An 18529-nucleotide genomic window follows, 5' to 3' on the forward strand; every position below is an offset into this window, starting at 1 on the left:
TCTATCAACTTGTAAATTAGATTTAAGTGTTGTTCTTCATTAAAGTTATTTTTCAGCCTTTACTGAGACGAAAAGGGATTTTGTGGGACATATTGCTGAAACACACACAAATGCATTTCTCAATGTTAAACCATTCTTGTATTCTTGGGTAAGTCATACAAAGTGCCAATAGGTTATCTTTATGTATAATGGGATTGCTATTAAACTAAAAGGTATCTGTAATTAATCTACTAAATGATTCCAATCAAAACCCCGTGGGATGTCCCTTGGAGCATGCAAAATGATTTTATAAGCGATTTGGAATAATGAACAGATGATAACAGCACAAACATTTTGGGCAAAAAGAAATCGCATTTGGTACAGACTTATCCTAGCTGATATCCCCATGTCTGGAATTAAAATGGGTAGGACTTCTAAGTCTGAGTGAGGAAGTTCACAAACTCACGAAAAATACGTCTTTTTGAAGCTGGACAAAATTCGCAAAAGCAACCATCTGAGAGCTCTCGGAGCCTGAGAACCATTAATGCTTGAAAAACTGCTGAACCTTGGGTAAGAAGAGTGGGAGATGGTAGCGTTCTTACTTGGGGCAACTTCCATCTCTCTTTACCCCCAGCTCCACCTTGAAGGTTCTGCCAGGACGGCCGGGCCAAGAGCACTGGCAGCTGAGGCTGATGGGGACTCAGTCACTCTGTAGCAGGGGGCAAGGCCCATACCATCCAGTGGCACTGTTGTTATGTAAGTGAGGTTCTCAGTTTTGCTTTGGTTGGGAAAGCAAATTACTGCCTAAGCCTGTGACCATGTACAGAGAAAAATGAAGAAGGGCCTCACAGGAAGTAAAAGCCAAGGCGGACCTGAAAATGGCCTGAACTTCAGAATGTGTTCCTTTATACACACTGATCCACCAGAGACAGAAGCTTTATTGGCTCAAGATGTCTGAGCACAATCACTGCCCAATCACTGGATGACTACTAAGTTACAAAGAAACATGTAACTACTAAGTTACAAAAAAAGTTATTAAGTTACAAAGAAATCCTAGACAGCCTGGATTAAAAATAAAAACAAGAATAAAACCAAAAACTAAACTGAGCAGAGACACCAAAGGTAGCACACAGCCCTGGGGAAAGAACTCCACAGACTGAGCCCAAGTACATTACTTACACAAACACCACCACCCAGGAGCGGGAGTCAGAATCCAGCGTAGTTAAAAACAGGCTTCCACTAAACATTACAAGACGAGCAAAAAGGGAAAGTGTGATGTGTATTTAGGGAAAAAGCAAATGAATCCTCTCTGTTCCCAGATGTTGAACTTAGCAAATAATCTTTGAAGCAACTATTATTATAAGTATGTTCAAAGAACCAAAGGAAACTATCTTTAAGCACAATAAATCAACAAATACAGAATCTCGATAGAAGGCAGCAATGATAAACTTCCCAAATTTGATGAAAAGCAAGAAACTACCCAGCCAAGAAGCTGAACAAACACTAAGGAGAATAAATACAGAGAGTTCACAATCTGCTAAAAAAAGCCAAAGCCAACAAAAGCCAGAAAGCAAGAAAGAGAAAAATGAATCATCAACTACAAAAGATCATCAATACAGTTAGTTAGTGGCTAAATTCTCATTTGAGATGGAGACCATAAAGTAGTGGAATAACACATTCACAAGGAAAAAGGCTGTCACCAAAGAAATTTGTGTCCAACTAAACTATTCTTCCAAAGTCAAAGCTACAGAAATACAATCGCAGATTTACCAAGGCTGAGAGAATTTGGTGCTAAAAGATAGTAACTCAAACGCTAATAGCATTAAAAATGGCAACTACATGGATCAATATAAAAGACTCTATAAATTCATTTTCCCTTACTTGTCCTCTACTGACTTATTTAGACCAAACTGTAAGATGACATGAGGTATGAATCAGAAGACCGCTTTGTAGGATTTATAGCATATATAGGTACAATATCCAGATGTGTGTATATATTTGTAACATATGTGTATGTATATGTACAACACAAAGGAAAGGTAGCAAATAGATCTAGAGTAAGGCATAATTTCTATATTTTCCCAGAATGGAGTTAATATTAATCTGAAGTATACTGTGATAAATTAAAATGCATATTGTAATCCTCAGAGCAACTACAAAGCAAACAACTAAAAAGGTACAGTAAAAAATACTTAACATGAAAGCAGTAAAAAAGGAACAGAGGAAGAAAAAAAGACATGAGACAAAAGAAATAGTCAAATGGCAAATATAAAAAGTCATATGGATAATTACATTAAATATGAACAGTCTAAAACGCAATCAAAAGGCAGGCACTGTCATACTATGTATTTTTTTTTTTCTTTTAAGATTTTATTTTATTTATTTGAGAGGGAGAAAGACAGTGAGAGAGAGAACACAAGAGTGGGTAGGGTCAGAGGGAGAAGCAGACTCCCTGCAGAGCAGGGAGCCCGATGCAGGACTCAGTCCCGGCAGTCCGGGATCATGACCTGAGCCAAAGGCAGTCGTTAGCCAACTGAGCCACCCAGGTGCCCTGTCATAGTAGATTTAAAAAGCAAGATCTAGCTATCTGCTCTTTCAGATTCAAATGAACAAATAGGTTTGAAGTAAAAGAATGGAAAAATATATACCATGCAAAGAAACCATAGTTTTAAGAAAGCTGGAGGGACTACATGAACACCGGACAAAACAGACTTTAAAACAAAAATTACGGGGCGCCTGGGTGGCTCAGTCGTTAGGCGTCTGCCTTCGGCTCATGTCATGATCCCAGGGTCCTGGAATCGAGCCCTGCATCGGGCTCCCTGCTCGGCAGGGAGCCTGCTTCTCCCTCCCCCACCCCCCCTGCTTGTGTTTCCTGTCTCTGTCTCTCTCTCTCTCTGTCAAATAAATAAATAAAATCTTTAAAAACATAAATAAATAAAACAAAAATTACTAGGGGCGCCTGGGTGGCTCAGTTAAGCATCTGCCTTCAGCTCAGGTCATGATCTCAGGGTCCTGGGTTCAATTCCTGCATCAGGCTCCCGGCTCAGCCGGAGTCTGCTTCTCCCTCTCCCTGTGTCTCTCCCCAGATCATTCTCTCTCTCTCATAAATAAATAAAATCTTAAAAAAAAAAAATTACTAGAGGGGTGCCTGGGTGGCTCAGTCGGTTAAGCAGGTCCTCCTTCAGCTCAGGTCATGATCCTGGGGTCCTGGGATCGAGCCCTGCATTGGGCTCCCTGCTCAGCAGGAAGCCTGCTTCTCCCTCTGCCTGCCGCTCTGCCTGCTTATGCTATCTCTCTGTCAAATAAATAAATAAAATCTTTAAAAAAAAATTATTAGAGACAAAGACATATTTAATAATGATAAAATATCAAATACATCAGGAAAATATAACAACTAAAATATATGTATCAACAGAACATTAAAATACATGAAGCAAAATCTGACAGAATTTAAAGGAAAAATAGACAATTCAACAAAAATAGTGGATTTTACTACTTCCTTCTCAACAGAACTAAACAAAATCAGAAAGGATACACATGACCTGAACAACACTATCCACCAACTCAACTATTATATACAGAACACTACACTCAAAGAATGCAGAACATGTGAACATGAAACATTCCCCAGGATCCTGAGCCAGAAAAATGAGTCTCGATAAATTAAAAAGAATGAAAATCATACAAAGTAATCTCATACCATGAGAAAATTAAATTAGAAACCAAAAACAAAAAAATCTAGGGAATTCTCAAATGCTTAAAATTTAACAAACTTTATTTTTTTTTTTAAGATTTTATTTATTTATTTGACAAGAGACACAGCGAGAGAGGGAACACAAGCAGGGGGAGTGGGAGAGGAGAAGCAGGCTTCCGACAGAGCAGAGAGCCCAATGCGGGGCTCGATCCCAGGACCCCGGGATCAGGACCCGAGTCGAAGGCAGACGGTCAACGACTGAGCCACCCAGGCACCCCAAAATTTAACAAACTTTAAATGACCTGATGGTCAAAAAAAAAAAAAAACCCAACCCCAAACACAAGGAATATTAGAAAATATTTTGAACCGAATGAAAATAGAAACAACAACTCAAAATTTACAGGCATAGGGTACTGGGTGGCTCAGTCGGGTAGACATCCGACTCTTGATTTTGGCTCAGGTCATGATCTCGGGGTCCTGGGATCGAGCCCAGCATCGGCCTCCCAGTATGATCCTGTATGTGACAATCCTAAAGAATCTACAAAAACCAAAACCAAACTATCCAGAACAAATAGTATGAGTTCAGCAAGTTCATATATACATACAAGACCAATATTTTTCAAAACTAATATAAGAAGTTGTATTTTCATGTAATTGCAATAAAGTATCCAAAAATACAATTAAGTAATCAATTCTAGGGGTGCCTGGGTGGCTCAGATGGTTAAGTGTTTGTCTTCGACTCAGGTCATGATCTCCAGGTCCTGGGATTGAGCCCCAAGTTGGGCTCAGTGGAGAGTCTGCTTCTCCCTCTCCCTCTGCCTGCCTCTCCCCTGCTTGTACTCTGTCTCTTTCTCAAATGAATTAGTAAAATCTTAAAAAAAAAAAAAAAAAAGCAATCAATTCTGTTCATAATAGCATCAAAAGAAATATTTAAAAATAAATTTAGCAAGGGGTGCCTGGGTGACTCAGTCGTTAAGCGTCTGCCTTCGGCTCGGGTCATGATCCCAGGGTCCTGGGATCGAGCCCCGCATCGGGCTCCCTGCTCAGCGAGAGGCCTGCTTCTCCCTCTCCCACTCCCCCTGCTTGTGTTCCCTCTCATGCGGTGTCTCTCTGTCAAATAAATAAACAAAATCTTTTAAAAAACATAAATTTAGCAAATGAAATATAAAAACTATACACTGAAAACCACAAAACACTTCTAAGAGAAATCAATGATGATAAAAATAAATGGAGAGACATTGCATGAGTATGAATTAGAAGACTAAATATTGCTCAGGTGTGATTCTCCCCAAATCAATCTATAGATTAAATACAAATCTAATAAAAATTCCAGCAAGCATTTTTGTATCAACTGATGAGCTGACCCTACAATTTACATAGGAACACAAAGGATCTAGAATAGACAATGAAAGCCACAAAATTGGAGGAGTAACACTAATTTCAAAACTTATTATAAATTACAACAATCAATATAAAGTGATCGTGGCACAAAGACCGACATGAAGATTAAAAGAACAGAAATGAGATGCAGAAACAAACCCTTACATTTACGGTCAACTGATTTCCTACAAAAGTGCCAAGACTAACTGAAGGAGGAAAGAGTGGTCTTTTCATCAAATGGTGCTGGATAAAGTGGATATCCATATGCAAAAAAAATCTTATACCTGTATGTCAGACCACAGCAATCAATTCAACTATGATCTTTAACATAAGAGCTTCAATTACAAAATTTCTAGAAGAAAAATCTAAGTGACTTCGAAGAGTTCTTAGATGTAACTCCAAAAGCACAATGCATGAAAAAAATTTGATAAAACTAGATTTCATTAAAATTTAAAAATTTTGCATTTCAAAAAACACCACTGAGGGAAAAAACAAAAGGCCAAATGACTAGGAAAAGATACTGCAAGTTATGTATTTGATCAGGGACATGTCCCAAGAATATATAAAGAATTCTTACAACTGAGTGATGAGATGACAAACAACCTAATTCATAATAGGCAAAATATGTGAATAGGCATTTACCAAAGAAGATATATGAATGGTGCATAAACACATGAAAAAATGTTCAACATTATCTAATTACTAGGAAAATGCAAACTAAAGCCACAATGAGATACTACTATACACCCACTAGGATGGATATAATCAAAAGGACAGATAATACCAAGTATGGACAAGGATACAGAGAATCTGGAACCCGTGAAATGGTACAACCACTTTAGAAAACAGTTTGGCAGTTTCTTAAAAAGGCAAACATAAACTTAGCATATGACCCAGCAATTTCACTCCTAGGTATCTACCCAAGAGAAATGAAAACATATGTCTACACAAAGACATGTATGGGAATGTTTGCAACAACATTACTCATAACAGCAAAAAATGGAAACACCACAAATGCTCATCAATTGGTGAATGGATAAACAAAGCGTGCTACACCATACAATGGAATAGGACTCCGGAATAAATTGGAATGATCTCTCGATACGCAAACAACATGGATGAACATCAACAACACACTATCTGAAAGAAGCCAGACACAATTACTATATGTTATAGGACTCCATTTATAGGAAATCTCCAGAAAAGGCAAATCTACAGAGACAGAAAGCAGATCACTGGTTTCCTGGAGCTGCAGGAAGGAGTCAGAACAAACTATAAACCAGCAGGAGGGAGAATTCTGGGATTACAGAACATAATAAAATTTGTGAGTGGTAATGATTACACAAGTCTATAAATTCACTAAAAATCACCGAATTATACACTTCCTGTGGCTTTTTCATTTTTGCATTTCATGGTATTTAAATTTTACCTCTACAGAGCTATTAAAAAATTACAACAAAATTTTACTGGAGAATCATTACAATCAATGTTAAAGGAACCTGAACAGGTGGCCCTAAAATGACCCCACTGGATATAAAAACTCAACACATCATTTAAAAAAATGTCACAGGCCGATGGGATGGGAGGACTCAACTGCATGCCAGTTCACTTAATACTCCTTGGAGGGGGAACAAGGTAGAGCTCTGCCCCATGGCCTACACCAAATAAAATTCCAGATGAACTGGAGTAGTAATAAGGAGGAAAGTAAAATCAGGACAGACCAAAAGAAAGATTATAGGCGAACACCATGCCAACTTCAGGTGGGGGAAAATACACGAGGAGCACTTAAAAACTCAGTTAAAACCCACTTATAACTGATCAGAAACGGGAAAATGACGTGAAGTGTTCATAAAAGAAATCAAAATGGTTAGTTAATACTTGACACTCTCACCCCAAGTGAAGTGGGAGTGATAGAGAACACCCATCTGGATGCTAAGGATGGAGACACGGCCTTCAGAGACTGCTCCCTGAGAGATCCTTCCCCAGGAGGCACTCAAGAACGGAGAGGAGAGAGGAACGTGGTTCTTCAGAACAGCTTTGTCAACCAAGGAAATAGCACCATAACGTGGCATAGTTAAATGATTTAGAGAGTTTACACAACAAATGCAACTATTTGTTTCCAAAGAATAGATTATAATGGGCAAACATGTACACGATCTAATGATCACAACTTCACACTGATCTTTCTGGAGAGGAGAGCTTCGAATTTTGAGCACTTGAAAGATGGCTAGGAGAGCTGAGGATGGTCAGTTTTAAATTCTATTTAATTTGATTAATTTAAGACTGAGGAGTCACACGTGGCTAGAGGCTTCCCTACTGGACAGTGCAGCTCTAAAGCACAGGACTGGGGGCCTCGGCTGCCCCGTACCTGTTTCCTGCCCCATACAACACCCACCCAGAGCAGGAGAGGATCTCGGTGCAAAGGGGTGACGGGGGCCCAAGACATGGAAGTTACCACACCAAGAGCCACAGCAGCCAGGAAATGGACTCTTACCTCCTCCTCTTCTTCTGAGCCACTTTCTTCACTATCAGATCTTGGAGCTACTTCATATCTAGAAAAAATATTACTGTTTTAATACACACTTCACTAGAACCCACAGGATTCACTTTCTTTAACGAACTGGCCTGCTTCTAAATGAAAGCAAAATCATCCCCAGCTGCCAGAGCCCCTGGAACGAGGCCAACTCACCCCGGGTTCATCTCAAGCCAGGCCTCTAGCTGCCCTGCTTTGGGGGCGTCGGTGCCCGTGAGGATCTTCCCGCTTTCCACGTGGATCACTTTCACCGGCAGGTCACTCATTTGGCTAGTCTCATCCAGAGGCTGAAAAAACATCACATGTATAACTTGAGGCTCTGTGGTTTCCATACCTCAGGCTTCTGCTAACTATGGCCACCTTGGGAAGTGCTCTCCCAACTCCATGCCCAGAAAATGGCACAAAACGTGGCCAGTGGTTGTGAAAATGGGTTAATGACATTAAAAAAAAGGCTTAATGACACATTAATAATCCAGTAATAATATACGATCCATTGGTGACAACTGTTTCTTCAAGGTATTTCATTTTCAAATAGGAAATACAGCTCCAACTTCACAAGAGCACAGTGGTGACTCTTCCCCAACCCCATCAGACGGTTTCTCTATGTGTCTACCAGTATCTGTTTCTCATGCGGCCTTGTATATCTACTCCATGCGTGAGAAACAAGGACTGCGCTCTCCCCGTTTATACACAAATGACTGCATTATTCACATTCTTATGGCCCTTGTTTTTTTCCCCCATTGATACTACATTTGTAGACTTCCTCAGAGGTCCTCATTCTTTTCTGTGAAACAGCTAACTAGAATATCTGAAAAGCAAAACAACTAATTTCCTCTTAGCATATATAGAATTCCTCAATTTCTCGTTCTGAGATGCCAACGTTGGAAGAACATTTCCCCCTCCATTAGCGCCCACAAATTTCCTAGAGAAAACCTCCAGGATGAGGACGAAGTTCTTGGTTTAAAACTTTGCTTGCACCTTCGAGGAACTTCTACCAGCCCCGTGTCCCCTAAGATGCCACACTCACCGTCAACATGGCCCACACAGTAGAGATTAGCTCCCACGCAACCAGACCACCTCACCCTCAAAGCTGCCCACCATGGAAGGTGATGGCAACCACCTGCCGCATGAGCATGCTCGGCAGACGGCCTCCATGGGCCGCCATCAGTGACTTTCACCCCCAAGTGCTCCCTGGGAGTGGCTAACAGTGCTGATGCTTGCACTTCCCCCCATCCCCAAATTCGATTCAACTGCTCTGGGGCTTTTTGAAAAGCTCCCAGGCAATTCAGAGGTGCCAAGGCTGAGAAGCACTGGCTGAGATTCAAGCACAATTCACAGCCAACACAGAGCGATGCTTCTGTTGCTCAACAGGAGAATCGGCCAGTGATTTACCCAACAGAATTCCCTGAACTGCACTTTCCCGCCATAGGACTTTTCCCCTGAATGCCCCAAATGGCCTTACACAGGCTTTCTACTGTAGCAAAACACCAGGCCACATTCTTAAAAATTCAATATAACATTTAAAATAAAATCTCATGGGGCGCCTGGCTGGCTCAGTTGGCAGAGCATGCGACTCTCAATCTCAGGGTTCTGAGTTCAAGCCCCACACTGGGCATGGATCCCACTTGATAGATTAGATAGCTAGATAGCTAGATAGCTAGACAGATAAATAAATAAAAGAATAAAATAAAATTTCATGAAATAAATACCTATTTGAGTTAATCACTAGTCATTCACTTTCGAAATCTGGCCTCCAGGAAAAAGTGTGCATCTGCTATGGGCTGAACTGTGTCCCCCCAAAATTCAAATGCTGAAGCCCCAATGTGGCTATATGTGGAGATGGGGCCTTGGGGGGGGTAATGAGGGTTAGTTGAGGTCACAACGGTGGGGGCCTTGGGATGGGATAGTGCCCCTGTTAAGAGACAGCAAAGCTTGCTGTCTCTCCTGTCATATGGGGACACAGCAAGAAGGCAGCCATCCACAAGCCAGGAAGAGAGCCCTCACCAGAAATTGACCTTGCTGCACTTTGATCTTGGATTTACAGCTTCTACAACTGTGAGAACATACTTTTTTTGTTGTTATTGAAGGCGCCCCAGCCATGGTGTTTTGTTATGGCAGGCCACGCCGACTGGGGAAGAGCATGAAAAGGTAATGGACAAGGAGGCTCGTGACAACATGTGCAATAGGAGAAAGGGAACAGGGCAACAGCCTCCAGGAAGGGAGGGGCACGCGGTGGTGCATCAGAACTGAGCAGTGCAGGATCTTCATCTCGGCTACAGATGTGAAGCAACCTAAATAACTATCCGTCTGCATGCTGAATAAGATCCCAACACATCGACACCATAAAATTAAAATAGAATTAATGGCCTGATTTGGAAAGTGGCCCAAGATATTCTGCTGAATGGAAAGAGTCTAGCTGTGTCTAGATCACCCCAAAAGGCCTTAAAACAAAACAAAAAGGACATAGGGAAAACGATTCCTGGATGCATGTTCAACATGCATGTCACGAGAGAGCAGGTCCTGTGGGGGCTTCTGCTTTTCATCATACTGTTTAAATATTTTCTGCAAGAAATACCACGTTTCGTTGACACTGAAAGAATAAGGTAAGTGTATGTGAGCTAATGTGGGAAGATGTCAGGGATACAATGAAAGGCTGGAAAAAGAAAACCATCTGGTGGCACATACACAGAAAAGGCCCCAGAGCAAACGGTTACTCAGTTTTCCTCTGGGAGGTGGGAGTGAGGAGGGGGCAGGGGAGGTGGGAAAGGAAACATCAGTTATTTACACCTCCCCCGTTTATACATCTTTCCTCCAAATGAGTGTACTGAGTGAGAACGGTGGCTTTCAGGAGGCGGGTAGGGAGGTAGTAGGGAAAAAACGGTGTGTGGAGACAGCAAGCCCTCTGAGTGGGCCACTTTGTACACTTCTGACTTTCAGAACCAGACTAGTGAAATTTCACATGTTAAATACATAAATGAAAGGGGTGCGTGGGTGGCTCAGTCACTTAAGTGTCTGCTTCGGCTCAGGTCATGATCCCAGAGTCCTGGGATCGAGCCCCACATCTGGCTCCCTGCTCAGTGGGGAGCCTGCTTCTCCCTCTCCCTCTGTCCCCTGGCTTGTGCTCTCTATCTCAAATAAGTAAAATCTTTTAAAAAAATTAATAAATACATAAAAATGATGAGTAAATAAATAAAACCAACAAGGACAGGGGAAACCGCACTAATGAGGGCACAGGGGAGAACTAACCCAAGTAACTTTTAAATGTAATATTTGGAGCACATTAGTTTCAGGCTGAATAACTCCAAACACCAACTAAACTCTACTGAGGAGGCCTGTTTTCCACAGGAGTATGAGTTAACAATTCTCAATGTATTTCCTAGAATGTATTTTCTAGGATCGGGCAAATAAGGAAATATACCATGGCTAATGGGACCCAAGTTCTAAGCTGTTATAATAAGGAAAGAGAGAAGAATAGAAAGAGCCATATGGTATTAGATTAGACGCAAAGATATCCCTGTGAATGTAAGATTTTGAACGTACAGAATAGCAATGAAGATATGTACGCATACATACACCTATTCCCTAGATCTGTTTGCCAAGAGGGCCTAGAAGCAATGACACCCCATATCAACAATCACATCTAAAGAGATCTTGGTGGCCATCTGGCTGGCTCAGTGAGTAGAGCATGCGACTCTTGATCTTGGAGTTGTGAGTTCAAGCCCCACGCTGGGTGTAGAACTTGCTTATGTACCTACTTTACTTATTAAATAGAGGGTCAAAGACAGAGAGAAAGAGTGATCTTGGGTTTCTAAATATTGATTGGGAAAGCAGAAGATGAGCTTGAGCTATCTCAGTGTGCAAGGAAGTAAGGAAGGCCTCAAAGGACACATGGGCCAATTGGAAGGGGCCCGTGCTGGCCCAAACTGGAATAATTTGAACATCAAAATAATGACCGTAAAGAATTGAACTAAATGAGAATCCTGTGAGTTGGTACCAGGGGTTGACAAACTATATACCATGGGCCAAAGAGGAAAGAAGAGAGAAAGCTTTTCCTTCCTGTAGAAAGTCATCTAAAAAATACAGAAGAGGGCACCTGGGTGGCTCAGTTGGTTAAGCGACTGCCTTCAGCTCGTCATGATCCTGGAGTCCTGGGATCGAGTCCCACATCAGGCTCCCTGCTCGGCAGGGAGTCTTCTTCTCCCTCTGACCCTCCCCCCCTCATGCTCTCTCTCTCTCAAATAAATAAATAAAATCTTTTAAAAATAAATAAATAAATAATAAAAATAAAATAAAAAGTACAGAAGAAATCATGGGGGAGGGGAGGCTCAGGGTGAAGGGAGGGGGGATCACCATTTTGTAACCATTATGGCAAAAACTGATACAGGCAAAGGCCAATTAAACAGATGAAGAAACTAGTGGGTGGAAGTAAGAGGAGGTAAAATACGTTTAAAAAGCCTTGAGAATCTCTCCACAAGGTACTTAATAATTACAAAAGGAAAAAACAGTAACTTTCATCAGAGATGCCTTGGCAGACCCCAAGGGATCATGGTCAGCATCACCAGTGACTGAAGCCATCCACGCCGTGTGCTCCCGACGTGAGGCACAGAGCACACAGCGTCACTCTGGGGTCTTCCTGCCAAGAACACATAACCTGAATCTAACCACAAGGAACTGGCAAGTCAAACCCAAACGAAAGGCCCCTGTGGCAAATACTTGGCTTGTGCTCTTCAGAAATGCCAAGGTCAGAAAAGGCTCAGATGAAGCAAGGAGCTGTTCAGGATCAAAGGCCTAGAAGGACCGCCCCTGAACGCAATGCATGGCCTCGGAGATGCCGCAAAGGACATCAGAGGGACAGCTGTCCAAACCTTAATAAGCACCGTGGACGAGATCATGGTTCTTATCGCAGCCATGCTTGTTTCTGCTTCTTAATCACTGTACAGTTACGGAAAAGAACCTTGTTTTTAGGAAATACACTGAAATATACAGAGGTGAAGGGTCGTCATGTCTGCATCTAACTCTCAGATGGTTTAGGGAAAAATGTGTGGGAAAACGGGGAACCCAGGTGAGGAAGGGGTCGGAATTCTCTGTCCCGTAATTATGTCAGAGTGAAACAAACAAAATAATGGCATGTACAAAAAATGAAGTCTGGAAGGAAACACACCAGGAACTAACAATATACCCTCGGAAGTGGGACTGAGGAGGAGATGGGATGTGGCAGGGGACATGTGTGGATTCTTCCCATCGTCATAGATAGCTCTGGTGATTTAAAAAGAAAAACAAATTTAATGGATGCAATAGATCTAAGCTTCCAGGGCTGGGCTGGCATTTCCATGAAAAGAAACTCCTGATCCCTTACCTCGCCATCAGGTCCGATTGCAGGCGTCTGTCCTTCTGCATTTTCTGCCTTCTAGAGGTAAAGGGAGACATGGTCACTCACTGACCAGGGAGGCCCAGGCACACGTGTCAAGACGGCTACTCCAGTCCCACCCAGGGGGCAGGCACATGGCCAGGTCCCAGCGCACCTTCTTTTTCTTTTTCTTCTTTTTCTCCTTGGCGACCTGGGCAGCCTTGTGCTGCCGCACCAGCTCCGTGAGGTTAGCCACGTACTCATCTGTCTGCTGCAAGAGGTAGGCCAAGCGCTTGTCCTTCTTCTGGTCGATGAGCTTGCGGTACCCCTCCTCATCTTCAGCCTGCAGAAGGGTGAGGTTATGGTGCTTGCTTGCAAGAGACACGTGCTTGTCCATTAGTGCCCAAGGCAGGTAATCCAGAGTCAAGAAGCCCACTGGGGGTTGTTTAACCAGCAACCAGACCCTCACCAAGGGAGTGCTTAGCTGACACCAGAGCTGTGCTGTACATACACCCTTCACCTAGCTATCAACTCCCCCTTCAGTATTTCCTCAACCCCTACCCAGGGAAGACCCTGAGGGGGCCTGCTAGACAGACACACTTTTGCCAGAAGTCATTTGAAAAGGCCAACAGCAAGTCCTGGTCCCTCTGTCCACAAATGCACCCCAAATCCAAACACTTCTCTCTGGTCCAGGCCAGATTACTCTCACAGACCCATGTAACAAGCCCCTCCTGGCTTTCTAATAATCAATCAGATCATGTCACCCCAGCTTATAGCCTCCTGTGGCTCCCCCTTTAGAATTAAATCTAAAGCCTTCCTTGTGGCCTACAAGGCCCCACGTGACTGCGGGGACTCTGACCTCACTCGTGCCCTCATCATGCTATTCTAGGGGCCTCTTGCTGTGCCTCGCACTTGGCTTTCTGCCACCTCAGGTGCTTGCCCTTGGTTCCTCTATCCCTGGAAGGCACTTCATCCAGGGAGTCATGCCCACCCTTCCCATAACACCCCATCAATCCCCACTCCCTCATCCTGTTTCCTTCTCTTCAGGGTACTTCATACCACCCAAAACGGTCTTGTTTGTTCGGCCTGGGCATCTGTCTCTCTAGGGCCAGCAGGAGCGGCCGGGAGGATAGGGATTGCGTGCTTCTCCTTACTACTGGGGCTGCGTGCATACGGCAGTGCCTGTCAGTATCTGCCCAACTAGAGAATCACCCCGAATACCCAGACACAAAGGGTGGGGACAGAGGATAGGGATCACATCACCAGTCACTCTCCCAACCTACACCGCGTGCCCCCTCCATTTTCTGGAGAGACCACAGAGCAGTCAGCTAACCAGCCTAAGGTGTCTCGATCACCGACAGAATGAACAGGCCAGGTCTTCTGGACTCCCAAACCCAAGCTCTTTCTCTCTGTCCCACCTCTAACTCTGAGCAGTACTCCACCTCGGTATAACACAAGGCAATCGATCCCTGGTGCCTGCCACACCCAAAGCACCCACGAGGGAACAGGAAGGGACACAGCGTCACGAAGGCAGAATTTTACCATGAGTCTCCGCATTCTCTCTTTCTCAATTCTTTCATTTTCCTTCTTCTGTTCCCTCTCCGTGTTGGCATGGTAGGTGGCCACCGCCTTCGTGAGCTTCTGGATTTTGCCTGTGACCGACCTGTGATATTCTTTGAAATCCTTGGCATGCTGCAGAATGCTATTGAGGTATTCCTGCAGGGACATACACAGAAGAGAGAACTGGCTACTCCCCAGGGGTCGCTGTAACACTGCCGCAAAGGAGACAAAACTTTAAAGGCAGCTTGTTTAAAACCAAGAGGATGTAATCAAAACGGTACGACACTGTCTGCCCCTGAGGTTCGGCATTCTCTCTGTAAGGAAAGCCCCAAGCTGGGGACTGTGGTAAGAGGGGCCCTCCCTCAGGGATAACAGGCAGGGCCAGCCACCTTGCCCAAACAATCTGGCACTGAACACTAACCACCCCAAAACGCCCTCACCTCCAAACGAGTCATTCCACTGCCAGGAATTCCCTTTAAGGAAAACAGCAGATATTGGCCAAAACAATTCAAGTTCAAGAACGCCTCTTTTAGCATGATTTCTAACATTGCAAGGTTGAAATAGGCTTCATGTTCCCCAGCAGGGAAATGGTTACATAAATTACTGGATGCTAAGGCAGAGAAGGAATACAACGTAAACGTTAAAAATCATGCTTCCTGCAATACTTAAAAACAAGTCAATGTCTGCGTATGTTTGTTTAAAGGAGACTATTGAACTTTTGGATACTCTGTGCATACAGAAAACCAATCTGAAGAATATATACCAAAACGCTACCAGTGGTTAACGCTGAGTGGTGACTTTTTAAATTTTAAACTACACCAGTACTACGTATAGACTAGAGGAGAGCTTTAGAAAACGTAAATGAGCAAACAAACCAAATCGTCCCCATATCCGACTCCAGTAGAGATGCGGTCTTCCTGACTGATCTTGTAAAAGCTAAGTTAGATCACACCCTCCTCTGCTCAGGACCCTTCATGACTCCCACCTCACTCAGGGCAAAGGCCCAAGTTGTCTCCTCAGCCCAGACACTCTGCCCATCACACCTCTCTGTCCTCGCCTCATCCCACTCTCTCCCTTGCTCACTCCACTCCAGCCACACTGGGATCCCTGCTGGTCAGAGAACACATGGCACATTCCAGCCCCAGGGCCTTTGCGCTTCCCCTCAATCTGCAAAGCTCCTTGCCCACGTCTTTGTGGCTTCCTCCCTCAGATCCCGCCTTCCCAGAGAACTCCCCCAACCATGCTGTGTCAACAGCCCCTCCCCGTCCCTCTCCATTCCTGCCTTCCATCTCTTCATACCCTATCACCTCCCAACATGGCATATGTGATTATGGCCCGTTCTCCCACTGCCATTTGGTTTTGTCCACTAACATATTCTCGGTGCCTAGAATACTGTTGTGATGAACAGAAGAGACAGACAGCATGCTTAGAAACAAACCGAACAAGACTCAACAGCGTGCAAGCTCCTGCAGCCCAGGCACGCAGGCCAAGCCTTTGCGGTGGGGCGGGGACGCACCTGGTGCTTCTGCCGGCGCTTGCGCTCCTGCTCGATCTTCTGCTGCTTCTCCAGCTTCTCGGTGATGCGGGCCTCACGCAGGGACTGCCGCTTGCTGCGCTTGTAGGCCTTGGCGTTGAGGGCCGTCTCGAGGGCTGTGTCCCTCCTCATGCACACCACCACTTCCTGTCGTAGCTTGAGGAAGGAAGAAATGATATGCACAACGTTGTCAGATCCACACATAATTACATATCTCAAGACTGCTGCTCCTTCCAGAAGGATCCATTCTAAATGCTGTCTGGTGGGTGCCCACAGAAAGCGCGAGCACAGGTCAGAAGACGACCGCTTCTGGACACCCAGCAGAACGTTCTCTCAAACCTGCAGGTCTCCAGTTCTGCCTCCCGTCAACCACACATAAAATATTCCTTATGGGTCATTCAAAAGTATAGTACCCTCAAAAATAGGCCCACTTAAGTCTCCTGTTTTAAGCTGGCAACTACGGCCTTAGGAAAGACCCACAACTATTCATCCCAAGAACAGCTAACATCCCACCACTGTGCAGGACATGGACAGGAGAGGACAGCCAGCCAATGAGGATGCGAGGTCACTGCTGCTTTTAATGATCAGGACACATTTAGTAACTGCATGGCAAGTAGCTCTTTGAATCTAAGCATCAACGTTGGCAGAAGAGGCTCTTTTCCTCAAGCCACGGGCCTGCGCCAGTGCCCACCTGCCTCTGGAAGTTCAGCAGCCTGAGCGCTTTGAGCTCAATGGTCGCTTTGGTTCGCAAATCCCCGGCCAGGGACCCGGGAAGGTTTTCAAGTTCCTGAATTCGGTGTGCGATTCGAGCCTGCAGCCTGGGTGGTAAAGACAGAAGAAAGGAGAGATGATGAGAGGTCTTGTATATTCACGGGAGCCCACCTGTTCCCGTTCTTTAAAGGTGGAGCCTCAGGAGAATCCATCCCTCAAGGAAGGCAGATCCTGGTCAGGAGATGGGAAATGGCTCAGAAAGGGAAGCCAGCCAAAACACAGAACACAGAAAGAGCGGGGCAGGCACAACAAACCTGAACCTGATAGGGCACACCTGCCTTGTGACATTTCAGCAGCGACAGCTGGCTGTGGAGTCAGGCGGACCAATGTCTCCACCCCAGCCCGGGGACAACCCCGCAGAGCAACCCTACAGGCTTGGTCTAAGGTTCAAATGAGATAATCCCCCTTCTCAATGTTTCACACATATTTATGAAACACCTACTGTGTGCCAGGGACTGATCCAGATGTTGGGCCTTAGCACTAAACAAGACTAAACAAGATTAATTTGTTATTCTCATAGAACTCACAGGCTTATCAACAAGACAGGCCATAAAGGAGTTAAAAAATTAAGTATCTACACTAATTCCAGCGAGTACCAGGTACTCTGAGAAGGGCGCTGGAAGTGAGGAGGGTAGGCAGGGCCTCTATGAGCAGGTGACCTCAGCAATTAGGCCTAAATTAGCCAAGGAGACATGTGCAGCCTGTGCAAAGGCCTGGGAGTAGGAATAAGTCTCACTTGTTCCACAGAAAAAGAGGAACAGGGGGAGTGGCATAGGCAAGGACAGAGCCTTGGGCAGGGGCAAAACAAAAAGGTGCTTACTGGATGGGCAATGGGATACCAGTGGCAGGTTCGAACCTGGGGAATAGATCTAATGGAAGTTAATTATAAAAAGAGACCTCAAACTGCTGTGTGGGAAACAGACTGCACAAGCAAGGGGGAAGAGCAGGGAGACCAGCAACATGGTGTAGACCAGGTGGCGGGGTCCACAGTGTGGAAAAGGCCACTAGTTCCTGGGATTGGGGAGAGGAGCTGAGACGAGGACATGGGAGATGAGGGAGGGTGAGCAACTGTGAAGGGGAGGCAGGGTCTGGCCCAATGAGCTGTTGTCAGGTGCATGGGGAAAGAAACGGGAGGGAAACGTGGGGGACACAAGGACATCTGAAAGGCCATTTTAAGCTATCTAAATGGAGCTGGAGGAGAGGTGCCTGGGTACAGGAGTTGGAGCTCCAGAGCACATCACAGCTGGTGAGGCACTTTGGAGACCGTTATTAGACAAAGATTTACTGATACATCTGGGGATTATGGGGAACAAAGCACAGCCCCTCCCGCATGGGGCTTATGTTTACCAAGGGAGGCCAGCCCTGAACAAGTTGTCAGTGCAGTGGGGAAACGGGAGGGCAAGGTGCTCAGGGGGCGAACCTGAGGTGCCCCAGCCGCATGGGACAGAGTGATACAGGCGCACTGGGCACCCACTATGTCCCCCAGCGCCTGGCACGCAGAAGGCCTTGGTAAAGCAGCCAGCAACTAGTGATGTTTGAGAGGGCCCACCACAAAGCTCTGACAGGTTGCTTTTTGAGTGCTGATGAGCCGAAAGTTAGCAAGGAGAAAAAAGCACTTCCATTCCAACATCTATTTGTACGACCTCTATGGAGGGCAGTTTTGCAGAATCCAGGAAATTTCCCTGCCTAAGTCCCCTGTACCCAACCCATGGCACTTTTAGGGATTTACTC

General features: G+C 44.8%; 1 protein-coding gene across 8 annotated transcripts in view; it reads right to left on the bottom strand.

Annotated features, from left to right (window-relative positions):
* The window catches only part of SMARCA4 (SWI/SNF related, matrix associated, actin dependent regulator of chromatin, subfamily a, member 4), an 89656-nt gene that overhangs the window by 47080 nt on the left and 24047 nt on the right, over positions 1-18529 (bottom strand). For all 8 annotated transcript variants that reach the window (XM_021705223.1, XM_021705222.1, XM_021705219.1 and 5 more), the window contains 7 exons: positions 16719-16845; positions 16010-16183; positions 14476-14649; positions 13109-13276; positions 12943-12993; positions 7743-7873; positions 7548-7605 (listed from right to left, as the gene is read on the bottom strand). In XM_021705223.1, the coding sequence (XP_021560898.1) occupies positions 7548-7605; positions 7743-7873; positions 12943-12993; positions 13109-13276; positions 14476-14649; positions 16010-16183; positions 16719-16845 (883 nt within the window). The remainder of the gene's footprint in view (positions 1-7547; positions 7606-7742; positions 7874-12942; positions 12994-13108; positions 13277-14475; positions 14650-16009; positions 16184-16718; positions 16846-18529) is intronic.

The sequence above is a fragment of the Neomonachus schauinslandi genome, chromosome 1 (genome assembly GCF_002201575.2).
Source record: "Neomonachus schauinslandi chromosome 1, ASM220157v2, whole genome shotgun sequence".
Lineage (NCBI taxonomy): Eukaryota > Metazoa > Chordata > Mammalia > Carnivora > Phocidae > Neomonachus > Neomonachus schauinslandi.